This window comes from Grammomys surdaster, unplaced genomic scaffold, assembly GCF_004785775.1.
Source record: "Grammomys surdaster isolate TR1022 unplaced genomic scaffold, NIH_TR_1.0 165, whole genome shotgun sequence".
In the NCBI taxonomy this organism is placed as follows: domain Eukaryota; kingdom Metazoa; phylum Chordata; class Mammalia; order Rodentia; family Muridae; genus Grammomys; species Grammomys surdaster.
Genome location: NW_021604613.1, coordinates 20,480,205 through 20,507,664, shown reverse-complemented (window position 1 = coordinate 20,507,664; position 27,460 = coordinate 20,480,205). Strand labels below are relative to the sequence as shown.

At 38.2% G+C, this 27,460-nt stretch overlaps 1 protein-coding gene across 1 annotated transcript in view; it reads right to left on the bottom strand.

Annotated features, from left to right (window-relative positions):
* Positions 1–4,280: 4,280 nt before the first annotated feature.
* The window catches only part of Cps1 (carbamoyl-phosphate synthase 1), a 108,463-nt gene continuing 85,283 nt past the window's right edge, over positions 4,281–27,460 (bottom strand). The window contains exons 29-38 of the mRNA XM_028765574.1: positions 26,241–26,318; positions 23,421–23,528; positions 21,779–21,868; positions 20,374–20,544; positions 18,196–18,270; positions 15,557–15,655; positions 8,509–8,568; positions 7,398–7,510; positions 5,929–6,058; positions 4,281–5,179 (exon numbers count right to left, since the gene is read on the bottom strand). Of these exons, the coding sequence (XP_028621407.1) occupies positions 5,081–5,179; positions 5,929–6,058; positions 7,398–7,510; positions 8,509–8,568; positions 15,557–15,655; positions 18,196–18,270; positions 20,374–20,544; positions 21,779–21,868; positions 23,421–23,528; positions 26,241–26,318 (1,023 nt within the window). The 3' untranslated portion in view covers positions 4,281–5,080. The remainder of the gene's footprint in view (positions 5,180–5,928; positions 6,059–7,397; positions 7,511–8,508; positions 8,569–15,556; positions 15,656–18,195; positions 18,271–20,373; positions 20,545–21,778; positions 21,869–23,420; positions 23,529–26,240; positions 26,319–27,460) is intronic.

Below are 27,460 nucleotides of genomic sequence, written 5' to 3'. Positions count from 1 at the left end.
TATCTGCTCCTGGTTTAACTTCGGTACCTGGTATCTGTCTAGGAAATTGTCCATTTCATCCAGGTTTTCCAGTTTTGTTGAGTATAGGCCTTTGTAGTAGGATCTGATGATTTTTTGAATTTCTTCAGTTTCTGTTGTTATGTCTCCCTTTTCAGTTCTGATTTTATTAATTTGGATACTGTCTCTGTGCCCTCTGGTTAATCTGGCTAATGATTTATCTATCTTGTTGATTTTCTCAAAGAACCAGCTCCTGGTTTTATTGATATTTTGTATTGTTCTTTCTGTTTCTATTTAGTTGATTTCAGCCCTGAGTTTGATTATTTCCTGCCTTCTACACCTCCTGGGTGTATTTGCTTCTTTTTGTTCTAGAGCTTTTAGTTGTGCAGTCAAGTTGTTAGTGTGTGCTCTTTCCAGTTTCTTTTTGTAGGCACTTAGAGCTATGAGTTTTCCTCTTATCACTGCCTTCATGGAGTCCCACAAGTTTTGGTATGATGTGTCCTCATTTTCATTGAACTCTAAAAAGTCTTTTATTTCTTTCTTTATTTCTTCCTTGACCAAGTCATCATTGAGTAGAGAGTTGTTCAGTTTCCATGTGCAGGTGGGTTTTCCATTGGTTTTGTCATAATTAAAGACCAGTCTTAGTCCGTGGTGATCTGATAAGATGCAAGGGATTATTTCAATCTTTTTGTATCTGTAGAGGGTTGTTTTGTGACCAATTATATGGTCTATTTTGGAGAAGGTACCATGAGTTGCTGAGAAAAAGGTATATTCTTTTGTTTTAGGATGAAATGTTCTATAGATGTCTGTTAAGTCCATTTGGTTCATAACTTCTGTTAATGTCAAAGTGTCTCGGTTTAGTTTCTGTTTCCATGATCTGTCCATTGCTGAGAGTGGGGTGTTGAAACCCCCACTATTATTGTGTGAGGTGTAATGTGTGTTTTGAGCTTTAGTAAAGTTTCTTGAGAGTGGGGTGTTGAAACCCCCACTATTATTGTGTGAGGTGTAATGTGTGTTTTGAGCTTTAGTAAAGTTTCTTTTATGTATGTAGGTGCCCTTGCATTTGGAGCATAGATGTTCAGAATTGAGAGTTCACCTTGGTAGATTTTTCCTTTGATGAGTATGAAGTGTCCTTCCTTATCTTTTTTGATTAATTTTGGATGAAAGTCGATTTTATTTGATATTAGAATGGCTACTCCAGCTTGTTTCTTGGGACCATTGGCTTGGAAAATTGTTTTCCACCCTTTTATTCTGAGGTAGTGTCTGTCTTTGTCACTGAGGTGCATTTCTTGTATGCAGCAAAGTTCTGGGTCTTGTTTGTGTATCCAGTCTGATAGTCTGTGTCTTTTTATTGGGGAATTGAGACCATTGATGTTAAGAGATATTAAGGAAAAATGATTGTGGCTTCCTGTTATTTTTGTTATTAGAGGTAAAGTTATGTTTGTATAGTTATCTTCTTTTGGGCTTGTTGGAAGATTACTTCCTTGCTTTTTCTAGGTTGTAGTTTCCCTCCTTGTGTTGGCGTTTTCCATCAATTATCCTTTGAAGTGCTGGGTTTGTGGGAAGATATTGTGCAAATTTGGTTTTGTCATGGAATATCTTGATTTCACCATCTATAGTGATTGAGAGTTTTGCTGGGTATAGTAATCTGGGCTGGCAATTGTGTTCTCTTAGGGTCTGTATGATGTCAGTACAGGCTCTTCTGGCTTTTATAGTCTCTGGTGAGAAGTCTGGTGTAATTCTTACAGGTCTGCCTTTATATGTTACTTGACCTTTTTCCCTTACTGCTTTTAGTATTTTTTCTTTGTTTTGTGCATCTGATGTTTTGATTATTATGTGACGGGAGGTATTTCTTTTCTGGTCTAGTCTATTTGGTGTTCTGTAGGCTTCTTGTATGTTTATGGGCATCTTGTTCTTTAGGTTAAGGAAGTTTTCCTCAATAATTTTGTTGAAGCTATTTACTGGCCCTTTAAGTTGGGAATCTTCATTCTCATCTATACCTATTATCCTTAGGTTTGGTCTTCTCATTGTGTCCTGGATTTCCTGGATGATTTGAGTTAAGAATTTTTTGCATTTTGCATTTTCTTTGACAACTGTGTCAATATTTTCCACCTTATCTTCTGCATTTGAGATTCTCTCTTCTATCTCTTGTATTCGGTTGGTGATGCTTTCGTCTATAACTTCTGATCTCTTTCTTAGGCTTTCTATCTCCATGGTTGTCTCCCTTTGAACTTTCTTTATTGTTTCTATTTCCAGTTTCAGATCCTGAATGTTTTTGTTTAATTCCTTCTTTGTGTTTTCTTGCATTTCTTTACGGGATTTCTGTGATTCCTCTTTAAGGGCTTCTATCTGTTTACTTGTACTCTCCTGTATTTCTTTAAGGGAGTTACTTAATTCCTTCTTATAATCCTCTATCATCATCATGAGAAGTGATTTTAATTCTGAATCCTGCTTTTCAGGTGTGATGGGGTGTTCAGGGCTTGCTATGTTGGGAGAACTGGGTACTGATGATGCCAAGAAACTTTGGTTTCTGTTGCTTATGTTCTTGCACTTGCCTTTCACCATCTGGTTAACTCTAGTGGTACCTGCCCTCACTGTGTAAGACTGGAGTCTGTATTTCCAGTTATCTTGCTTATTGCAGAGCTCCTCGGAGTCCAGATGTCTCTGTGGTCTTATGCTCCTAATCTCCTGGGTGGAAGAACTCCTGGGACTCAGGCCACCTCTTGGATCTGGAAATCCTTCTGCTCTGAGTGCAGTGGCTCCTCGGCTGCTCTGAGTGCAGTGGCTCCTCGATGACTCAGGATTCAGTTTCTCCACAGGACAGGAGCAGACTGACACTGTGTCTGCTCCAGCCCAAAGTTCCAGGCAGGGGTGGAAGGGAAGTGGAATTCCGAAGGGGCGGGGTTTGGGTAGCTGCTGTGTCCTGAATGTCCCTGGCTCCCAGATGTATCTCTGGGGCTTAGGGAGTGAGATGGAGTTCTTACCAGCTGCTCTGAGTGCAGTGGCTCCTCGATGACTCAGGATTCAGTTTCTCCACAGGACAGGAGCAGATCGACTCTGTGTCTGCTCCAGCCCAAAGGTGTCTCTGATTCTTGTGTCTTATCTTTGGGCTCTACTCCTTCTGCTGATTCACCTTGCCTAACTTCAAAGTGATGGTCTTGTATGAACTTATTATATTTTATTTTGTTAAGAAAATTGGACATAGCATTACCTGAGGATCCAGCTATATCACTCCTAGGCATATACCCAGAAGATGCTCAAACATATAACAAGGACATATGCTCAACTATGTTCATAGCAGCCTTGTTTATAATAGCCAGGAGCTGGAAAGAACCCAGATGTTCTTCAACTGAGGAATGGATTCAAAAAATGTGGTATATTTACATAATGGAGTATTACTCAGCTATTAAAAACAATGAATTTGAGAGGTTCCTAGGTAAATGGATGGAACTAGAAATTATCATCCTGAGTGAAGTAAGCCAATCACAAAAGAACAGACATGGTATTCACTCACTGATTATCGGATATTAGCCCAGAACCTTGAAATGCCCAAGATGCAACTCACAGGCCACATGAAGCTCATAAAAAAGGAAGACCAAGTGGGGGTGATTCAGTTCTTCTTAGAAGGAGCAACAAAATACTCAAGGGAGCAAATATGGAGACAAAGTGAGGGACAGAAACTGAAGGAGGGGCCATTTGAAGACCTTTCCACCTGAGTATCCATCCCATGTGCAGTCACCAAAGGTAGATGCTGATGTGGAAGTCAGGAAGTGCATGCTGATAAGGGCCTGATATGGATGTCTCCTCAGAGGCCTTCAAGAGTCTGACATATTCAGAGGCAGATGCTCACAACTAGCCATTGAACTGATCACGAGGTTCTCAATGGAGGAGTTAGAGTGAGGACTGAAGGAGCTGAAAGGGTTTGTGGCACCATGAGAAGAGCAACAATACCAACCAAACACAGCTCCCAGGGCCCTAACCACCAGCCTGGGAGCACTTATGGAGGGATCCAGGGCTTCAGCTGAATATGTAAGAGTGGAGGGCCCTGCCGGGCACAGGTGGAAGATGAGATCCTTGACCTCATGAAGGCTGGATGCCCCAGGAGGTGGGAATTTTGAGGGTGGGGAAGTGGGAGTGGGGGGTGTAGGTGGGGGTTACATCCATGGAGAAGAAGGAGGAGGGGTAAGGGGATGAGGGATTCCCGGGTGGGTGGGGGATAGGGTAAGGGGACAACATATGAAATGTAAATAAAATATCCAATAAAAAAAAAGAATTCAATTGCATTTTCACTTAATAGTATTTTATTTAAAAGTTCACAATTAAAGTACTGTAATAACCAAAACATTTAAAAGCCACAAAGACTACCCTGAAAGAAAGAAAAAGAATCTTGTATGTAAAGAAATGAGGGCCCTATGTGTAATATGTGAGGAATGCAGAATGCAAGGTGAGACTCAGGCTATTGCCAGACTCCATAATACAAAAGGAACAGGAACATCTTCCAAAACCTAAAGCAAGGATCGATCAAAGAAATCCAATCTCACATTGTATGTCGTGGGAAGAAGAAATGCTATTTCTAGATTGGCTATATAAGTGAGAATCCTTGCCAAAAAAAATAAAAAATAAAAATACACAAACATCATGATGCCATTCATAAATTAAATCCATATTTTACTTTAGCAAAATTTCATGGTAATCTGTCCTGTTAGTGGGCTCTGGGTATGACAGAAGTTACTTTAAAAACAAGAGTATGTTTAGAGTATAGAATTCAGGAGAAAGGGCAGCAACTTTCTCTACTTTGATCCTTACTAACCAGCACCATGAAGTTACAAGTCAGTCTACAAAAGATAATGTGTAAATGGTTGAATTCCTTGTGAAGAACAACTGACTTGGGAAGAACCTGATGGTTTTGAAACAGTGACTGACAACAATTTAGTGGTTAAAGATACAGACTACTAAGAACAGAGGAACCCAAAATAAAGTTTGGCAACAACATCCGTTTCTGGAGATAGGCTGGGACCAGTCCCTTTGGTGCAGCGTGGCTCATGCTGACTCAAGGATGAATTCACCAAACTAGCATACTGCTCTATGCCGCCTTTCCAGCGCTGTACTGCCTGTAGTGGAACAAACTCTTGGAGTCCACAGTGCGAGATTTCTGCACAGCTTCAGCAAAAAGTTTGGTCACCTGAAAGAAAATGTCAAGAATGTCAGCAACCTACAAGAGATGAAAGTGAATGCAGGATGAATCAGGAGTGAAAAGTCACAAGTTCTGCTCCCAATTTTCAAAGGGGTATGGAATGAAAGCAGTGATGCTGCTTTTTTCAAAGTTCAGACTTCAGCATGAATAAACTTACCCTAACCCCAACAAGGATTAAAACTAACATAGGCAAAAAATAGGATACACAGATGATCACGACTGAACCTCAGATATTTGTGGTTCTTTCTGTGGTAACTCTGGTAGCTCATAGCCAAATAAAATTGAGTGAGCTTCATACAATCTTTTGTGTGTAGTGTGATATGGAAAAGCATGTGTATTACAGCTGCACCTTTGATCAATAAGCTATTGCTTTCCTGCAGTGGCTTTCACATGGAGACAGGGAGACAGCCCTTCAAATCTCCATTCAATATTATACTACTATATCTTTGTATTCACAGGATAATTGAATGGGTGATGAAAGAACCACTCCTATTCCTGGCTTTTGATTATCTCTAACCTTTTCAGTGAGGCCATGATCTATCATATCAACACCATTGTTTTAGAGTCCATTAAAATCCCTCTCTGCTCAGAGAGAGAGAGAGAAGAGAGAGAGAGAGAGAGAGAGAGAGAGAGAGAGAGAGAGAGAGAGATTGATTCAGAAAGTGGTTAACACTCTTGAAGGAGACCCAGAAGAAAAACCTACACATGATGGCTTGTCTATAAAGGAAGAAACACACCTGGAAATTGGTGAGGAGAGCAATTCCACTGTCCACAGCTGTCCTCCGAATGACATAATTATCATGGACAAATTTGGTGTTGTTATTGGGGAGGTTAATCACTAGGTCAATGCTTCCGTCTCTTATCAACCTAAAAGAAAAAATAAATAAAAGCCTACAGTTGACAACACCTATTTTATACTTAATTTCAAAATTGCTAACACAATCTCTCTCTCTCTCTCTCTCTCTCTCTCTCTCTGTCACTCACACACACACACACACACACACACACGCACATACACACACACACACATTCTGCCATTTAAACCAGTGCCACACTGACCTGACCACTGCCTGCTTTTTTCTACTTTTACACAGATGTTCAAGTTGCACTCACAAGAGAATTATAATTTATATTTTGTTTTTGAAGGAACTCTGGTAAAAGTCTGACAGGATTCAAAATTTGTTTTCTCTTGAAAACATTGCCCAATATATCAAGAATTGACAATCTGATAATCACCTTGTTTTTACAAAGAGGTGATCCCTCCAGCACTAAAAGCCTGGCTACCTCCAGGTTCCCATCCAAGTACTACATCTGTCCCTCTGCCTGTTTCCCACTACCTGACTGGAGAAAGCATGAGAATACCTGTTTGTGAATTAACCTGTGTCACACTCTGTTGTTGAACTGATGAGACGATCAAACGTCAAAATCATGAAGCAGAACTGGACTCATTTTACAAAACTCTAAGCAAGGGGCTCATAGCGTCAGTGGAAGGCTTCTAAGGTTTGTACATGTTGCCATTTTTCATTCATTGCAAAATGGTTTCTTGACTTTTAATAAATACCATAGTGCATAGAATTTGATATGTTGTAGTTATTGGGTAAATTGTAACATCTGGGAGTAACATAGAAGGATCTTTTATGCCCTCATCACATATAGCTTTGTAAAAACAAATGCATTGCTGTTCCCAAAGCCTCACATAGTGTGCCTTACAAAAATCAGGTGACAATGTGTCCTAAGGAATATCCATTTCGTTAATAACATCATCAAAATGCTTAGTCCGGTTTTCTCCATGCAGCAAGTGCTCAATAAATTGACTTATCCTTTCATGCACAGCATTAGTGAAATGTAGATATCAATCACACATATATACATTCTAGATATACATATAGAAAGCACTACATAAAAGACTTTGTAGTTTTGCTTGTATATGTCAAGCAATCTTACCAGAAAGATCCGAGAGGTGCTTTCTAGCACAGGTGCACAGGTGTACACATGTAGTAATAACAATTTTTATAAGATGAAACTATCACTCATAAATGTGTTCTTTTGTAAATGTATTAACTAAACCCACTTTTGAAATATTTGAGAGCAAGTGAGGTGAGGCCTTCATACTGTACTAGCTCCCACCATTAATCTGCTTTTTCCTTAGCTTTTGGTTTTGCCTTTTGTTTTCCCAACAACTCAGAAAACAATATTCAGTTCTTACTTTCTGATAGAAGAGAGGCTGGGATTCTGTCCTTCCTGAGATGGCCAAGCCACAGGGGTGGCAGGGACATTGTTGGCATTGAGCCAGTCTGATGTAGCTTCTGTGGCAAAAAGCTGCATTTAAAAATAGAAAACGTGGTTACTATAAAGAAAGAGGCTTTTTAATGAAGGGACAGAGGATCGCTTACAATAGGAAGAAGAGAAAGAAACATGGGAAGCAGTAGGGCACTAAAAGTAGCCACTTGAACTCAAAATTTGGGGTACCGATACTTTAAATATTTGTAAATTTTTTCAGTGAGGAAGCATTTAAAAGTCTCAGATGAAACTGCATTTGTAAAAGAATTAGTCATAGCTTCTAAATTATTTTTATGAGGTGGCAAAATCCATGATAATAGGCCCAATCTGAGCTGTGGGAATAAGCTTGTTTTACTGAATTAGGCTGTGTGCAGAGCAATTTGCTACAAAGACACTTTGCCTGTAACTGTAACAGCTGGAAACTATGACCTCACACAGAATCAAGACAAGGAAAAAGATCCAGAAATACATGGTTTTAAGTGTCCTAGTTATATTTCATCTAAAATTACTGAGATTTTTGAGCTGAAAACTGCTACTGAGTTTGTAGTCATTTTGTTAAACCTAGCCTTTCTAGTTATTCTAGTCTATGTAAAGTTTAATTTTAACTTATTGTTTGATAGTTTTATGTGTTTATATAACCAATTGTAATTGTTTCAACCCTATTCCTATCTCTGACCCTCCTCTCTCTCAGGAGAGCTCTTTTTCTCAACAAAGTTTCTCCTATTTTCATGTCTTCTTCTGTGTGTGACTCACGGAATTTAATTAGAGTTTCTCATTGCAAGGTGAGTGGAATGTTCTTTACGATAGACAGGACAACTTACTGGTAGCTACAACACTGAAGGAAATGACACTCTCCTCATCCTACAATCATTAACTACCAATAATCCTCTGGGGAAGTTTTGAAATTACCAAATTAACCAAACTTTCCAAATTGAGAAGTCAGTTATTCTGTTTGTACAGTATTTTACTGTGTGTACAATTTTCAATGCTGAAAGAAAGCTATGGTTATAAAAAAAAAAAGAGCTAAGAGAGTATACCTTGAAACCTTCATTGTGCAACTGTTCAGCAACACCAAGGAATCTTGGACGGAATGATTGCTGGAAAAGAAATTCACAGAATTCACTTTCTAGATAAACATGGCCTTCATAGTCATATTCAACATGGTTTCCCTCCCACCACTATAAACATAAGCCTTATATGTTGCTTTTTCCTTGATATGAGATATTTATTCTCCAGTGTAGGCAAAATTCCATTTTTGTTCTCTTGTTGTCTGCCTCCTATCTATCTTTAAGCCCCTTCATTCACATTAAGTCCTCACTATCTTTCTCTAGAGCCACACAGTCTCTTTGTGCATGTTCTGTTGTTATTGTTGTTTTTGGTTTGGTTTGGTTTGGTTTGGTTTGGTTTGGTTTGGTTTGGTTTGGTTTGGTTTGGTGAAGGAGACACTCTGCTGAGATCTGAACATTGAGTCAGGCCTGCTGGCACCTGGCTGTTTTGCTCTTTCAAACAGCCTGCTCTCGTTGCTGAGTTCTACTTTTTTTTTTTTTTTTACTCTTTTTTTTTTTTTTTTTGGTTTTTCGAGACAGGGTTTCTCTGTATAGCCCGGGCTGTCCTGGAACTCACTCTGTAGACCAGGCTGGCCTCGAACTCAGAAATCCGCCTGCCTCTGCCTCCCGAGTGCTGGGATTAAAGGCGTGCGCCACCACCGCCCGGCCTGAGTTCTACTTTTGTACTGCTTTTAATTACTTATTCATTATCCTGGAATTTCATGTGCTAAGAGCCCCTAAAATATTAAGTTCCTTTCAAACCTTAGCTTTGTCATTCACTAGAAGTCTATGCTCAGAAAAGTTAGTACCCTTGGCTTCAGTTCTTCTAAAAGAATGATGATAAAGTTCCTATCTCTTGAGCCTCCACAGCTCACTAATGTGTTTCCTGATTTAGCTTTTCTTTCAAGGAGCCTCCTCATCCCTTTGGTACAGTGGTAACAATACTTGAGGTATTATTGGGTCATTGTCATTGACCCAATAGGAAAAATTGTTAGCAAGCATTACAGAGTGTTAATACTCAAGATCAGCCTTTTCTGGACTAATAGCAGTTCTCATGAAATATTGATTAATATTAAAATAGTTGCTTTTTTGAGCTTCTTGGGGACTAGATTCCTGTTGCTATATCCTACTATTTAATCCTGAGTTCTTCTTCCATTTATTACAGCCAAAACCAACTTTCCCACCATATACATCCATTTCTACATGGGTTTTCATAATGGCCCAGCTTAGTTTTCAGAGTTTCTATCAGTGTGTAGTTTTTATCCTTCCTAGGACCCCAGCTATACCCCATTTCCCTGGATTCCTGCCCATTGCCATCAGGTGTTGCCCACTTCTAAGGATTCCCAGTGTTTGAGAGTTTGTGTTTGCAAGGCAATGTTGAGGATGACATACAACAAAGATAAGTCACCTACCCACAGATTAAATTCTGACCTTGACCTTATTATCATGAGTTCCTTAGTACCTGAGCAATTGAAAATTTTTGTATCTTTTCTTCTTTCAATGAGATCATTTTACTGATTTTACTTTAAAAGGTTTTATTTAACTGATGATATAATGTAGTTGTTCTTGTAAATGTCTTATGATCGATTTGGAAATCCCATTAGTGATGTTTGAAAAAACATGGATATGATCTTATTTCTAGTGCCAAAACTAAGAATTATAATTAAAAACATATCTGAATCCTTGTACAATTTTGATGATGCTCTACCCATAAAAATCTCCTAATATTTACATGTAATGGTTCTCTAAGAACAGATCTAAATCCTAGGAAATGATTCCAAACACTATGTTCAAACATAAAATCGTTTTGGAGATTCTGGTCCTCTCAATCCCAAAACTGCAGTTGTATGAGAAGAAATTATTGGCAAATAGAAAAGATAAATGCAATCTGAGCTAAGGCAGGCACAGGGGTTATTCATGACAATCTTCTAGAACATGTAGAACATGTAGAACAGTTTTGGGCACAATTGTAACTGCCCCAAATAGTTGCTTTATATTTCAACTCAGAAATAAAGGCATTTAGATACCATCAGTTCATGGTTCTACATAAAAATAAAATATAATTATAAAATATAATGAAGAAAACAGAGAGCAGAGAATAATTCCTACTGACTGATAATAGGACAATTGAAGGCAGTATGCAGCAATGTCTTGGCATATATACTAGACAGAACAGGACATTAATATACTCCTGTGGTCTTGCTTGGGAGACAAGAGGATAAATGAGATGATCCATTATATTAGTTTCCTAGTTTAAGGTTTGTTGATAAGAAGCATGCATGAAACATCCAAAGTGGACCTCTTTCTTTTACAAATCTCCCTCAAGGGTAACATTAAATTTGAACTTTCTGATAAACACAGACGAGACTCAGGTTTGTACTAAATAAGAGGTCTCAGTTAATGCCTGGGTAGTTAGTGCATTCATCACTCACTTAACTAATGACTCAAAATCTCTTAAATATTCACTTAGCAAAAGGCCACTGAGGACACGAGAGTAATAATAATACAATAACCCATTTTTCTTCAGCTCTCTAAAATGAACTGCTACAAGTAAGGTGGTTCCCAGATGTCCCAGAGCAATCACATCAGCGTTGTCTGAACTTATTAAAACTAGGAAACTTTAGGCTCCACCCATTTGAATTGCATCACTTGGGTATCCTGGTCATAAATAGTTTTCAAACTCTCTGGGTCATCTGGAGGTACACTTCGGTTTAGAATCGAAATCAAATGAGGTTGTGGGTGTTATCCTTGATTCATTTTGCAATTTGAGGTCAAGATGCATTAACCTTTACCAAAGTCACAATGAAAAACGTCGAGGGAGGAATACCATAGTGCAATTCTTTTTCCTCTGCCATTTTAAAATAAAATAAGTCAGCAAGTCCTCTAAGACCTGCAGATACCAGGCAGAACCTCATTATGAAGCTGTTTCAGTGCCCTCCCTCACATGAGAAAGATAAATATCCAACATGACAGTATTGGCAGGTCCCAGCCAGGGCACCACTCTGCCTTCTGATGTAGGCTTTCGGCTTTCATAGTCACATTATAAACTTCTATCAAACATGTATTGAACACTTGTGACACATAAAATAGCCTCTCTACCAAAAGAAATTACCGCTGTCAGTTTGCATCTGAGTAGCCTCAGATTTAAAAGCTGATTGAAAATATCTGTGTAAGAATCCACTCCTCGGTAGAGGTGAAAAGCACCAATGACAGTTTATCTTCTTGGAAATATTTATAAGGAAAAAAGTTCTTTTGAACGTGGAATACATATCTATTTCCTTCAAGGATAGTTGTTTCACACTAATTCAACTTCCAGCCACCAAAGGGAAAGCCAAGTTAACGCCAAGTGATGTCTGTGGATGCTACAGGGTTTCCTGGATTGACAACTGTGTGGTTGTTCCTAATGATGCCTCTTTGAAGATAAAAGGTTATTCGTGTCACTTGGAGTCATCTTTTCGAATAAACGCTTGCTTTGTGTTTCAAAGCAGTGCTGAAGCCCAGATGTCAGGCCATTAGGCCGGTGCTTGCCACTTCACCAGCATCACTGAATAGGCCAATCAGAGGAGGAAACACAGAGAGCCCTCTCCATCTCCTCTAGAGTAAATCACTCATTGTTAAAGGCTGTTCTAGAAACCCTCAAAACAAGGTAGATTACCTCCTCATAGCAACTAAAAATACATCGTGACAGGATGAAAGGTGACTAGAATAACTACAGAGAAATCAAGGCTGATTCTGCTGCCTCCTAAACCTATATTATGTTTCTTATGTCACAAAAGTTATGGAATGTGGAAGGCTTCTTAGTAAAGGATGAGTGTACATGACAATCAACCTGACAAGGGTGCCTTGTTAAAATCTGTATCCTGACTCTTCCTTTCTCCTAAATCCTAGGTACACAAGATTAATGGCACAAATATTTCAAACTTCCTGGGTGATTTGACCCAGGGATCCAACATAAGAAGGGTTGAAAGAGAGTGCATGAGTAAAAGATTACAATGGGAAAAAGAATACAGATTTAACAAAATGTCACATACAGGGAAGTGTACACACATATACATACATACACACATACATACATACATACATACATACATACATAGACACACACACATATTTCAAAATGTGCTAGTAATAGATGCTTATTTTTAAAATGTTTTCATCCGGGGGCTGGAGAGATGGCTCAGTGGTTAAGAGCACTGACTGCTCTTCCAGAGGTCCTGAGTTCAAATCCCAGCAACCACATGGTGGCTCACAACCATCTGTAATGAGATTTGATGCCCTCTTCTGGTGTGTCTGAAGACAGCGACAGTGTACTCATAAATAAAATAAATAAATCTTTAAAAAAAAAATAAAAAAAAAAATAAAATGTTTTCATCCTATGACACTAAGTGAAGAATTTCCAGCTCAGAGCCACCTTGCCCTCTACTTCGAGGCTCTCTCTCTGTTCCCCCAGTTTTCTCCTGGAACCTGTTATACCAACTGAATGAGTCTAAATGTCTTCATTAAATATTTCTTCCCAGAACACGTAACTTAGCTCAGGGGGTCTGACGAGGGAGGAGATCTTCACTATAAATGGGATGGATGTTGAACATCCTTTCCATTGCTCTGAGAAGGAAAAGGAATTTCTCAGCAATGATATGACTTTCTGTATTCTGTGAAGCCTATGGCAGCATCGTAGGATGTGGATGAGCACCCTAAGAAGCTGAGATGCAGATGTGAACTCCTCTTTCATAACTTAATTAAATTATTCCCCCAAACAGGTACTTCCAGACATACTTTCTAGCCCTGGTCTTTATTTCTATATTGATTTTCTGTTAACTCCTTTTCAATTCTGAGCATAGATTTGAAAGAATTATGATGAATGCTTCTGACCCAGTGATAACCAGTTAAGATGCTTTTTCAAAGTGTTTCCTGAAATATAGATCACAGAGGACTGGATCCATGAAGCTGTGAACTCTGGGTAAAAATATGAGTGTAGAGTAGATCCTTTTCTAGCTGAGATAGTGTCTCTAAGACTTAAAACTGTTGGCTCTCTGCCTAGTCTATTCTGTCATGTTTTCAGTGTAAGTCATCAGACTAAGCAATTTTTAAAATTACTATGAATTAAGTACAGAGACTATATAAACAATAAATGTTGGGAATGGTAGGTGTTCCTTACCTCTCATAAAATAAGTCAGAAAATTATATTCTTTCTGTTTCTAGAGGCTTACAGCTGTACTGATCAATTTCTCCAGTTGTAGATATTTTGGTAAATATAATTTTATTAAATCATTTTAAACTACATTTAACCTTGTACCAAAAATATATTTTAAAACCCTAATGACTGTCACAAACAGAATGTTCTTTATGATAACTCATGTAGCTGATGAAAGATTGTTTTAAAAAATAATATATTCAAAGCCATAATTTTTAATTAATAAAATCCCATTGCTTAGAAAATATTCTTCTCCCCTCCATAAAGTCCCCCTTTCTCCTACAAAGCAAAATTCTGTTCACTGATGCCCAAATCCCACAAATATTTTATAGGAACAAATTAATTTTGCGGCACATTTCCCTGCAGCACTGGAACCAAACAAGCCACAATTTTATACATCACTGCCTCCTTAAACTGCTATTTGAAAACGTTAGCAGTGTTTTCATTAGTTGTGAAGGCGAGGGCTAAGGGCACAGTCTCCTCTGAATGTCCCCAAGTCTCACATTAAACTTTAAGCCATCCCTGGAAGTTGGGCCAATATTCTCCTAGTTGGGACTTAATAATACTTAGTACCCATTTATAATATGATGAGCCACACTTAGGATGTGATTTGTCTCTAAACTGCCATTAAGCCTCACGTAAGAAGTCATCTTGTTACCCTCTGTTCTAAGTCCTCATCATTGTCCTTCTGCCTCCTCCATAAAGCAAAAGCTCAACTTACACTCTCCAGTAACTTCTCTAAAGTGACTACCGGTCCAGTCTCCAGAGTCTAATTTGCTAATATTAAGACACCCTAATGAGGCAGCGTTTATAATAATCACCCACCGGCTTGAGAATATCTGATTCTGTTCTAATTATGTTTTTATTGATTTTTGAGAAGCCATGCAGGGTTTGAGCTAATTAAAGTCACAGTAGGGGAGGTATATATGACCAGTCATTGTTTTTAAGGGATATAAGAATTACTAATCTCGAGTCATAATGAATGATCACTTGAGAAACATATACAATTATTTTTTAGGAAATTAAAAATATCTATATACATGTTGCAATAATTACTTCAAAAAGTTCCAGACATTTTATATTCAAAATTTTACCCTGAGATATATTTTCACCTGACTTGCAAAACTAAACCAATGGTGTCTTTTTAATTGTGATAACATATTCATATATAGTCATCTCATCTTGCTTTGGCCTATCTACATAAAAAAAGACGCATAGACCTGTGCAAGCTCAAACCAGACAACACTCCAGGATGAAGATTTCCCTTCTTCATGAAGTCCCATATCTATATACAGAATTATTGCTAACTGTTAGTTGGGAAAGGGGACACTAATTTGCTTGAAGAATGTAGTCCCTGTTGAGTTGGCCACCCTTATTGAAGACCCTTCATCCAAGAATGGACAGCACAAACTATGATTAGAAGGTATAAAAAGATACAGAGCACAAAGGTGGGGAGGTAGGAGAGGAGGAGTACACCTGGATGAAGAGGGGGCAAAGAATAAGTTTGATCAAAGTATAATGTAGAACATTCTAAATAAATAAAAATGAGGAAAAGATATAAGGAAAAGGTCTAATCAGGGAATAAGGGGCCATTGCTTTTCTAATGTAGTCCCTTCCGAAGCACATACTCCTTCACTGGAGACTTTTTTTCTTTCGGTTCCTTAGTTTACTTTTGTATTTGCTGCAGCAGGAGAATGCCACAGGAGCAAAAATAAGAACCAGTGTACATTCTATAAGTTACCATTTTCCAAGGAATGCAACCAACCCCCCTCTCTTTTATGTCATAATTAATATCTTGGCCACTATCAGTGTGCTACCTAAGAATGAGCACAGACACACACCACTCACCTGGATTCCAATCAGAATGCCCTTCTGAGGTATCTTAAACCCTGTAGACAGCATTGCCTTTAGGAAGGCTGTATGAATACCCTCACCAAAACACGCCACCTGTTTAGAATTAAATTTAAAAAATAAAATAAGAGAAAAAAAAGGGAAAAACCGTCTAACACACTTCCAAAAGAAGGAGAAAGAAGAAAGAAAAAGAAATGAAAAAGCAATGTACTGATAAACTCTTTCTCTAGATTTTATTAGTACTTCCAAAAGACCGAGCAGTCTGCATCCGAGGCTTGAATGGCTGGCCAGGACAGATGTATCTTATGTTTTTAATTAAGCATAATGAATGAATAAGCAACTCTTTCTCACTTCAACAACACTCAGTGGAACAACATACTGGATTGTACTGCAAGTTGTTTGGATACAAATCACAGCTTCTGGTGTGTAATGTGGTGAAATCCCAAATATTAATGTGAGTTAGTGTTTAAATGACTGTGTATGTCATGTGTACCAGGCAGCTGTATATGAATTCAGGGTGAGGAATGACAGAAATGTCAAACTACTGACCCACTGGTGTAAAATCATCTCAGACACTTTAGGAGAAAGCTGCCTAAGAAATGGCAATAAGTACATGAAAATTTCAAAAGAGTTTATTCTTTTTTATCACTTTTTATGAGCAGAACTAAAATATCCTGCAACACATCCTGGATATCCAAGCCACACAGAAAGAGGGGAAAGGAAAAGATGCTAAGCTAACACAAATCGGTAGGGTCTATAGAGGTTTCCCTAGGGTAACTTCTGTACATTGTAATTACAAGTCAAACAGCCTCCGTAACCAAAGGACAAGTGGTGTATTTTAGCATGATGGGAGTCAATTCTGCACATATCATCTGGCGCACATTCAGAGTCCCATTATAGTAAATAACGCTGACGGCTGAATTCATTCTTTAAGCAAATGACTCTCTCTTGCGGTGCAAGGAAAGTTCTCATGAGTATAACCTTCAGCTGACCACAAGTACATGTCTGCTTTTTCACTCCATGGTGAACATTCTAATCAGTCATATATTGGCCAATCAACTTAATCAATGTCATAGGAAGTTAATGAGTCTCACTTCCACTGAGAAGAACCCTGTAGTCTGATCAGAAGTGCAAGTACCCAAAACAGGTATACCAGCAAAGTCAGATAGTCCTATAAGTATCAGGATTCCATCCTCACTTTACTCCTATAAAATAAAATACCCCTTAATTAGATAAGAAGCTGGGTACTTGTGCTGCTCTACAACAAGCCACTTAAACACTATAAAAGTGTCTTTGAAGCATAGTTGAGATTTCTAAACTGGATTTATTATTCTGTATTCAGTTATAAAACAGAATTTCAAACATCATACTTGATGACACTTGGAAATATGGCTTTAATATTAGAAGAAGAATTCTTCTTATGGTTTAGAAAGGAGACAAGTAGGAACAGCTTCTAAGTGGTTCATATTATCCTCATTGTATGAAACAGAGAGGACATAAACCCTAAAAGCAATCATGACACACTAGTGAAAGCAGGAGAAAAGAAAGAGACCTCTCCCTGTTCTGGCTCTGCAGCCACTGAAAACAGAATCGTGGGATCAGAATGAACCTGAAAGAGCATCCTTTGTCTGGGAATAATGTAATACCCATAGTTCACAGCAATTAAAGGACACAGCAAAAGGATCAAGAGCCACTTTCTAAGGATGTAACTATATCACCACAGTCACTCACCCCTCACTGCCTGTCTCCTGGTCCCACTTGGCTTCTCATCAAAGCTCATGCTTGTAACCAAGCAACCATATAAAACATCACACATTCATTGGAATTAAATATTCTCCTATTTAGATTCTTTCCTTAATACCAAGAGAGACAATGATGTTTCACAGTCTGGTGTTGCCACTCCAGTGAGCACTGATGAGGATCGGAAGGTGGGAGCGAGTACGTCTGTCAAGGGCTAGGTGATTCATAAAATGTCCTGACACTGACATGTAGAGAACTTTCTAGAATCTGACAGCTCTCTATGAGAAAACACATTTCACATTCTTAAAGAAACCTTCACTTGACGCAATTCCAACACAAGAGAAGAGGGACATCCAGTGGCCAGTCCCATTATAGTTTTAGACCAGCCTCAAAAGGTTGAAGCTGGGATTCATCTTAAAGGTGGGCTGGGATTTTTCATATATTCACAATTTCCACAATTCACATCTGTGACCTTTTTAAGGATGTCATTCTACACATTTCTAGTAAAGATGTGCTTCTCTGCTTCAATCCTAGCAAGCCAGAGGTTCTCTTATTGCAGAAGTATGTGAGAACTTTAGAAAGAATGACACGGAATATACTCAGATGTCTGAGAAATACATGACTGTTGTTCAGAGTGGGTAGTGTGGAAATGTATTAAGTACACATGTATTCTCAATTCCCAGGTTCACATGTAGAAATGTCAGCTTGTTACAAAAGGTAGAAGACTTCCCTTTAATTCAAACTTCCTACATCTTTGAGTTCTCCAGGGAGGATGAGAGCTTGTGAAGTTTATGTTTCTCCTGCCAATGATGACTTTCCTTACATGACCATATTCAGATCATAGAACCATAGATTTCCAAGTCAAAAAAAGTACTGATGGATCATCAACTATTTACCTCTCCAGTAGAAGCCATCTCACATCTCAGAATAGGATCAGCATCCCTCAGTCGGGGCCAGGAAAACATTGGAGCCTGTCAGACGAAATAGGGAAGGAAAACGTGAGATAAAGGGATGAAAGAAATCACCTCCCTCAGGATTCATTAGGCCAGGGTACATGGGCAGAAAAAATAAACTCTCTTTGGCCCAAAAATCTGACTTAAAAAATAGCTTTAAAATTCTGTTCCAAGAAGATGTTTGTACTCCTTGCCCAAAAGTTAGATGAAGTAATCATAAACGATTTCTGTAAACAGATCCCCTGTGACCAGTCTAGACCAGTACTGCTAATCTGGCCTGAATATATTCGTATTTGGAGATATTTCAAACAACATCTGCTGGGCATGAGTCTCCCAAACACAGTTCAAACACATTTTCCTTGATAGGCTTTTGGAACATTCCTCTCCTTATTTCATTCATTTGAACTTGCAGCAAGCCACCTTGCCAGACATGGCTGTCTGGGTGCTGACTTCTGAGACATTAAAGTGTTGTTGACACCTCTTAAAAGCTTTGAAAAACATTCTGCTTGGAAACATTTTTTTTCTATCTTTTTTCATACAAGCAAGAAGCCTGAAGTACTTCCTTGTCCATTATTTTATCAGTGTAGCTCCTAACGACTGAATTCTTATTTCTTAACATTTGCCTGTTTATCTGGTCTAGACGATGCTTCTGATGAGAGCCGAACCTTCTAAGTCGTGGGAAAATGAGCTTCGGGTCATTTTTACAGGATGCTCTTAATAAAGTTATTATGTGGTCCTATCTTCCAGCTTTTTTGTTCTGCTATTGACTTTTTCTCATCAGCCACACTAGGTCTTCTAAAATTGACAACAAATATGGACCTTGAAAAAAAATAATGTTTACATACACTGAAAACTATGAAGAAAAGATATAAAATCTGTGCATTTTGAAATGTTACTCTTAGTTGGAATTACAACATATTCCTATATATGTATATCAATTTATAAAAATAAGCACATTGCCTATATTTATTAAGAAAAATAATTTAAAATATACAAGTAGTGTCTATAGTGAAAAAATATTTTTGTTGACTAATACCTTCTGATCTTAAACTTAAAATTCATGTGTATTATGTGCCTTAACAATGAGAAAAATAAGATTCTATCTCAATACACCATACACTCCAAAGAATCCTAACTCATTAACTTTTTATTTTTGATTCCTAGAAAGAAAACCTACAACTAAAGTCAGAAGTTGGAGTCTTAACAGAAATAGAACATGGCTGGAGCTACCAGTACATATACGAACTGAGTCTTTTTAAAGCAGTGGTTTTCAACCTTCCTAATGCTATGACCCTTTAATACAGTTCCTCATGTTGTGGTGACCCCCAACCATAAAGTTATCTTTATTGCTACTTCTTGACTATAATTTTGCTATGGCTATGAAGAACAATGTAAATACCTGATTTTCTGGGTATCTGATATGAGACCCCAGTGAAAAGGTTATTTGAGCCCCTCAAAATGGTCACAACCCACAAGTTGAGAATCACTGCTTTAAAGACATCCAAAATATATCAATAAATTAACTATATTTCACAATATTAATCAATTTCATTGTGTGTGTTTTATCTAAGAGATTCAAATGTATTTGTCTATGTTATAAATGCTCATATCTGTCCATCAAAGCATTCATAATTATGAATACAATGTATATACTGAGGCAGCTAGAGAAATGTAGTGGCTTTATTATTAAAGTATTATTAAAATATAATTTTAATTCTGTCACCTTCAAAGCACCACTACAAACTGTCATTTCAATTTTCTAAAGGGAAAAATCTGTACCACTGAAGAAAATACAAACTAAGAAAAGGCGACCAAGGTGGTAAGAATTTAACCAGCCCCTCAGGGTAGCCACTTTTATGAGACTCATGAATTCCTTGAGACTGTTCACAGTTCAGCCTTGTCCTAAACAAGATTGCCTAAAATTTTGATTTGCTAACTAAACCAGCACCAACATGTGTCAGCTGCAGAAACATGGGCTATAATCCACCTGACTAGCTGATTTTGAGGCTATGCTATCTTGATGGTCTCCAATGTTTCTCTAAGTGCAAATAATCCACAGGCAGTTTCTGCTTATAAAATTTCATTTCTGCATATAAAATGACACATATTGCAAGATGTTACCTTAATGGCAACGTAGTCAGAGGGAATGATGGGCTGCTCCAGTGTGGGAAGATGCTTCTCATCAATGCCCTCTCCAATCATCACCTTTGTAGCCACGTCAATGAAGTCTACCCCAAGAGTCTTGGAGACAAAGGGGAAGGATCGAGATGCTCTCAGATTGCACTCAATCACCTAAGGAGGTAAGTTCAAAAGGAAGAAGATGATGAAAGACAGTTACAACCGTCTTAATATTCATTTTGTCCCTTGGTTTTCTTCTGTTTCTAACTCACTCCTCTAATCCCACCCCCTTTATCTACCTTCTATAGGGTCATTATCTTTGAACTGTGGCTTTTCCCACACCATTTCCTGGTTCAATCCCTACATATTTCTGATATACTTCATTTAATGCAGAGATTGGATAATGTGACACTCCTAACTGAAACATTGCCACTGGAATCCTGGTGGCTTCATATTAAAGCCAAGTTGGTCAAAGACTTGCATCTTCTTGCCTCAACATAAATCCCTCTTCTCTTAAACCACTTTACTGGCCCAAGCCCTACTTTCCAAGATTCCATTCCAATCGCATTTAGAAAAATACTTTCTCTAAGCATAAAGACTATGAATTACTATCTCCAAAGTGTGCTAGTTAATCACTGTTGTAGATGATCTTATAACTATGTGTAACACTCTCTCTACCATCAACTTACCAAAATTTGAGTTAGTCTGTAAACTTTCATTAAATCTTTTCTGAAGCCTTTTATGATTTTCTCCAGATAAGATATGATATTCAAATATGTGAGATATATATGTTGAAAATATGTTCTTTTTCAACTCCAAAAACATTTACATTCTCTTCCAGCAGCTACTGCAGCTAGCTATTAGTACACTTCTCCTCCCAGTCCTCAATAACTTACAAAGTATCTGAAGGTGGAGAATTTACCTCATTCATCAGTGTAATCACCCCTTGATTCCATAGTGAACAGATATCAATTATTAATAGGTTAATAAAATAAAATAATTAGAAACCATCTAATTGGTCTCAATTATATTTTGTCTTTCAGGATGGTTTATAAAACAACTTTGTTCTCTGGGTAAAGAGCAAGTCAAATTTCAGTGAAGGAACTTATAAATACATGTGCTGTTCACTGTAAGATATACATGCATCCATATGTACTTCATTGCAGGTGGGATACGGTGATCCTTCAGTACATAAAGTACTTTACAAAGCTGTGAGTGGGAGTGACATCTCAGTGCCACCAAGAACCCTTGCCTTCAAACAGGAGAGACATTATACATTATGTAACATCATTCTCAGAGAGGAGCCACTGCCAGGGTCACAGAGACCAGCAGGGTAGAACACAACCCAGAATGACCAACATAACTTAACAAGATGGCAAAGTCCTCCAAGAACATTAGTATTTCTTACCAAGACATCATTTCCTTTGACAAGAAACTGGACATTGAATGGCCCAGAAATGGCAAAAGCCTTTGCAATCTTTCGTGTGGCCTCCTTTACCTGTGTGAAAGGACAATGAGACAGTGATTGAGAGCATAGTAGAATATTAAAGAGATGCAGAACTCTGTCTAGATGGCCTTTGTGTCCCTTTGTAGTGATCTATATCGCCATTAATACTGATAGTTAATAGCAATACTGGGTAATATTAAGGGTCAAGAAACAAATATTTTACAAGAGCATCTGTCCTCTGTAGAGCTATCTCTTGCAATTACATACTCTTTTCTTCCACAGAAAGCTAAATTAAATCTTTCCTTTCTACTTCCTCCAACACTGGAAACAGCAGCTCAGACTATACATCAATCTAATACTATATCTGTTGAGAAGGGCAGGCTCTCAAAATACATGGTCCTGCAAAGCAGCTGGGGAGATTTCTTTTCTGTTGCTTTCCAGTTATGTTGAACTCTACAAGAGTAGATAATATGTTCAGAAATAAATAGTGTTTGCCAGCAGGGAGGCCTTACATGTGTGTATGTCACAGATAAGAGACCCTCTACCTAGCAAGAAATTGAAGCTTCCTCTGCCAAGATAGGCAATAATGACAGGAAGGAAGAAGTTTCCACTCATCACAGATACAGGAGTGGGTTAGCAACTTAACTGGGCATGGAGGGAAGCTGAGTTTATGGCATGTCCACTCAGAAAGACTTGGGAAAATCTGAGGTTTGTGCTTATTTACCCTAGCATGAAATATTGAATCATATTTTAAATCTAAAGACTTCTTAAAACTCCTATGCTATTGTTATTCCAAGACGTTCTATTACCTCCATATTCTAGAGCAAAGGCCTTCATGATATACTCAAAGCAAATGTACAGGCCAGCACAAATTCTTACAGCAGGATAGAAAGGAAAAAAAAAGCTCTCTGTAAAGGCCAAGTCAACTTGACCTCCCTTAAGTTCTCTGACTTAAGATGACAGGGTCTACATGTATATAACTTGCCAAGCATCCTGGGTGCTGAGGCTGTCATATCTTTAAAGGAACTGCTCTCAAAGAGTGGTCAAGAGTCATACCACAAAGTGCTGGCTTGAAGTGGGGCTCAGAGTGAAGAGTGAGCACTCAGGTTCCAAAGCTTCCCAAGTGGCTTCTGCATGCCTAACTCACCACTCTTCAAAAGTGCCACTTTTTGTTGCTCTTAATAAGTCAGTCTCAGCTACCAGAATCACCTGTGGTATCCAGTCTCTAGATATGATCCCTAGACCAGTGGTAATTCTAACTCTAGGAGGCTTGGTGAAAAGCAAAATTCTGAGAAGTTTCCAGATTAATAGCATCAGAAATTTAGGGTGGAGGCAGTTGTTTAAGCAAGTCACCTGGATGATCTGGATGTCCACTAAAGGTTAAACCAGCACACAATCGAACAGGCTCTAACCACAGTGAAAGAGATCATGTCTAAAACACTCAACTTATTAAGGGCAAGAAAGTCCCTCATTAAATTTAGCCTGGAGCATGCCTTGCATCAATACTTAGTGTTTTTGAAAACTAAAGGAATTCTTCTTTTGCTTTTGGTGGTGGTTTCTTTCCTTTACTGCTTCCTTTCTGCCCTCATTTCTAAATGATGACCTTTTCAATGGCTCCTTGGCTTATGGTCTGCGTAGGTAGCATCAGTGTGGCATCCCCTGAGTGGACACCTGCATCTTCAACATGTTCAGAGATGGCATGGGAGATGACCTGTCAAAAGAAGAGTTTTAAAAAGTTGTGAGACACCAAGCACTACTGTATCACCTCCCCTTTGATGATTAGCCAGTTCTAGCACCATTACTGAGCAGACCTGTTAAGAGCAGGACAAAGCTGCACTACCATCTAGGCCTCAATGTCCAGTGACAAATAACCTCTATGGGGAGCAGAGAGGGACAAAAAGACTGGTTTTTATCTCTTCCTCCAACTGCCAAGGGTGTAAATAATAAAAATAAATAAATCAACTCATACTGACTAATGAAGTTAGTACAGGAAATTACAGTGAAGATAGCTCTATCTTTTAGACCCAGGGGAAGAAGACAAGAGAGGTGACAACCTAGTGATGTAAATGCCATCACACACCACACCCCACACAATCTCTGCTATCAAGAGAAAGATTGAAGATCTGGTGAAGAGATCTTTAAAGTGAAGTTTCAGAGACAAAAAAAAAAAAATACTGTTGTTCTCCTCAAAGGAAGTGAAGGCCTTCATTATAAGGAATAATCAAGTGTGTATCAAGTTCATGAGATTGAAGGAAACTCAAACTCTTGCCTGTCAGATTTTGAAGCACATAACCTCAATTACTTTAGTCTACATGTTAATAAGATATGTTTGCTCAGAAATTTATGAGGCTTAGTTATGGGAAGAATAATTTCATGGTTATATGAGACTAATGGAAGACACATAGATGTATTTATTCATTGAATTTGTAAATGACTTAAACTATAGTGTCATTGAGTTTCCATTCGTCTGACGTCAGTTTTGAGCATTTGGACCTAGACAAGGCTGCATGGCATTGGTTTCTAAAGAAAAAGGAATAACAATGGTGCCTATCTTCACAGAAGATTTGTAAAACACAAAATGCATATGAAGTGAATTCATGTGTATCCATGCTTGTGTTTGTAAGTCTATGTTTGAAAGCACATGTTTATGTGTATGAGCGTAGGTGTGTGAATGCATAAATGCACATGTATGTGTGCATGTGTGTGTATGTGTGTATGTATGTGTGTGTGTGTGTCTGTGTGTGTGATGTTCTTTTCTAACCAGAAAGAAGACTCCAATATATAACCTAACAGTTATGAGTGTATAGGAAAAGTAAGAGCAGTCATCCCACTGAACTCAGGAGCATTGAGATAAATAAATCTGAATGATATGCCCATTTCTGGGGATGAACTTAAAAATTGTTAGAGTAACATGGAACAATTCCAAAAGACAAATTATGGACATATCCAAGGATATATTGGTAAAAACAAAGAAAAGTCCACATTCCAGAAACCCAGACCAAAAACAAGCCAATGAGCCAGCATAGGCTCTAGCAGAAGCTCAGTGTGAGAACAAGCACACTTTCCAGAATAGTGCCCACTCTCTTCTTCCACAGATGGACAGCTGCACTCCTCCTACTCTACCCCTGCTTGAAATATCAAAGATGGGAAGAAACGGGAATTCGCTTTATGTTCTAAAACAGGAGATTGGGAATGAGAGTTCTAGGAAGAAAAGGATTTTCTCAAAATAGATAACATGTGAGAGGCTCTTTCCCAATCAGAAAAAAAGATTCTAATATATAACCTAACAGTTATGAGGGTGTGGCTCCAGGATAGAACACTTGCCTAGCATCTTCCAGATTGTAAGATCCATTCCAGACATGAATGAAAATGAAGGCAAAAAAAAAAAAACATATGTAATCTTAAAGTGATTTGTCCTCTTTGTCAGCAACTTAAAAGAATCAGATGAGCACCATCTGAGGATATTTCAGCAAAACATTTCTGTCCTTAAAAACAGGAGACTGGAAATATTATTCTGAATGCTTCAAATCAGAATTATGAGATTCTGTGGGTAGGAGAAACTGTCATGATATTAAAAGAAAATAGGAAAACTCTACTCTGCATTGCTAATCTATTTGGGAAAAAATAGATTTGACATATTTGGTAGTATTTTGAAACATTTTCAAAACAAAAGATGAAGGCCATTTTTAACTATTCTTGAGGCAAATAAAATGGCATGCCCCCTGCTTCATTAAGACAACCAACAAATTTGAGTGAAACTCAGTTTCATTTCTGTTCTCCTTGAAGTCAGAGCTTTTCAGTATTAGAGCCATTTGAGATGTGATATAGTAAGCTAATTTAACATTATTATTCTGCCTACACAATTCAGTTTGGTTCCCTTTATTAATCCAATGAAAAGGAGAGGAGAGAGTGGAAAATAAGAGAAGAAAAATCAGAGACTCAATTAGAAATCTTAAAAAGCAAAGTGTTTGGGTGTTTTTATAACACTCGCTGAAACATAAAAGGAAAGCCATAGACAAAAGAAAATGAGAACGAAAGATCTATTCAAGAATGAGGAATGGGGTCTGATAATTGATACTGAGCATCATCAAAGAGAAAGGCTGACAGTCTGAAAGGCAAGGAATGCGATACCCATGAGAAGTCAACTCAATCTTCAGAGACTTTGAGAGTTGGCCTTCAGGGTTTTGTGTTGTTTTTGTTTGATTGTTTTGTTGGTTGTTATTATGGAAGTGGGGTGGGGTGGTGTAGGGGGTAGAGGGTTGTTTGTAATAGTGTCTGTAGATTTGATTGAACAGCTTCCCTACTATGGTCAGACATGATTTTTAGAAACTGTGAATTCTAACCTGTGACTACTTCAGGGTTGCCACAAATAAAAATTGGTGGAAAAACAAAGATAGAAGTGAGAGAAAGCACTAGCACATACCCGTCCTTCTTTGCCAACAGCATCCATCTCCACTTCCCGGGCCCCCTCAATAAACTTGGTCAGCACCACTGGGTGTTCCTGCCAACAAAAAAAAAAACAAAAGAACTTGAGCAGAAATTCCATGTGCAATATCAGATAGCTGTGTGGCTTGGGTAAAACAAGGCAGTGAGTGCTTGCAGAAAACTTAAAAGCTGAACATACAACAGGAGCTAGTTAGCCAGTCTGTTTTGTAAGAATAAGGTCATGTTCTGCTTACAATAAGAGCAAGTGTTTTTCTGCAACTCTGGAGGCCAAGCAAACAGAAAATGAGTTCTGAAATGCCTAATATTGGCTTCTGATCCAGTTTGAGAAAAGAGAAGGCTAAGGATAAGACAAATTCAACTTCCTTTCCTTCCTTCAGAATCATCAATATACCTCTATGTATTTTATACCCTCTAGATGATTATTGCATCTGATTCTCTCTATTATTTGTTTGTGCGAATGCCACAACTTCCTAGGCAGAAATGTGAAGAAAATGTGTAAGAAATCTGAATAAGCTTAAAGGAGAGTAATGATGTTCAGTTGTGAGGTTTTGGTTGTTGTTCTTTTGTTTTGTTTGAGGACAAAATCCTTTGTCTGAAGTTGATAAACCTTATCCTGTTTTTAGAGTATGAACTGGGCAACTGGAAATCAAATCTATTTCTCTATTAACCTTAACATGTGCATCTTTTGGCAGTGTTCTGGACTGCTTGTAGATCTTGAATTGCTTCCTGTATTTAGTTGTCCTAAGACAATGTTGAGGTGCCCATGCATACCCAGACCAACATTTCTTCCTCGACACTAAATAAAGAGGATGCCTGGTGACCTTGTCAGTCGCTGCACCTCCTCCCCTATGCTATGGGGTTCTGCAGTCTGAGCTTCTTGTTATATTCACCTGCCTTTGTAACTATCTTCCCTCTGTGTCCTCCATCTTTTCTCTTCAAAATAGTCTTTTCTATTACAGCTCTCCTTCAAAGCCTATGCCAGGTGCTACCTTCTGAAAGATTTCTCTAAGCCCTCCTGGCTACTATGCTAAAATTCATCATCTAAGGCATGTGTTAGATTTAACATAAATCCTTGAACACTGTAAATAGAATTTAAATTTAAAGATATGTTTTGATGCTTCCTTCCCAAGGATCCTCATCATCCCATATTTTCCACTGAGTCCTAGAATACTTGTATCTGCTGGGTGTCCATCTTAC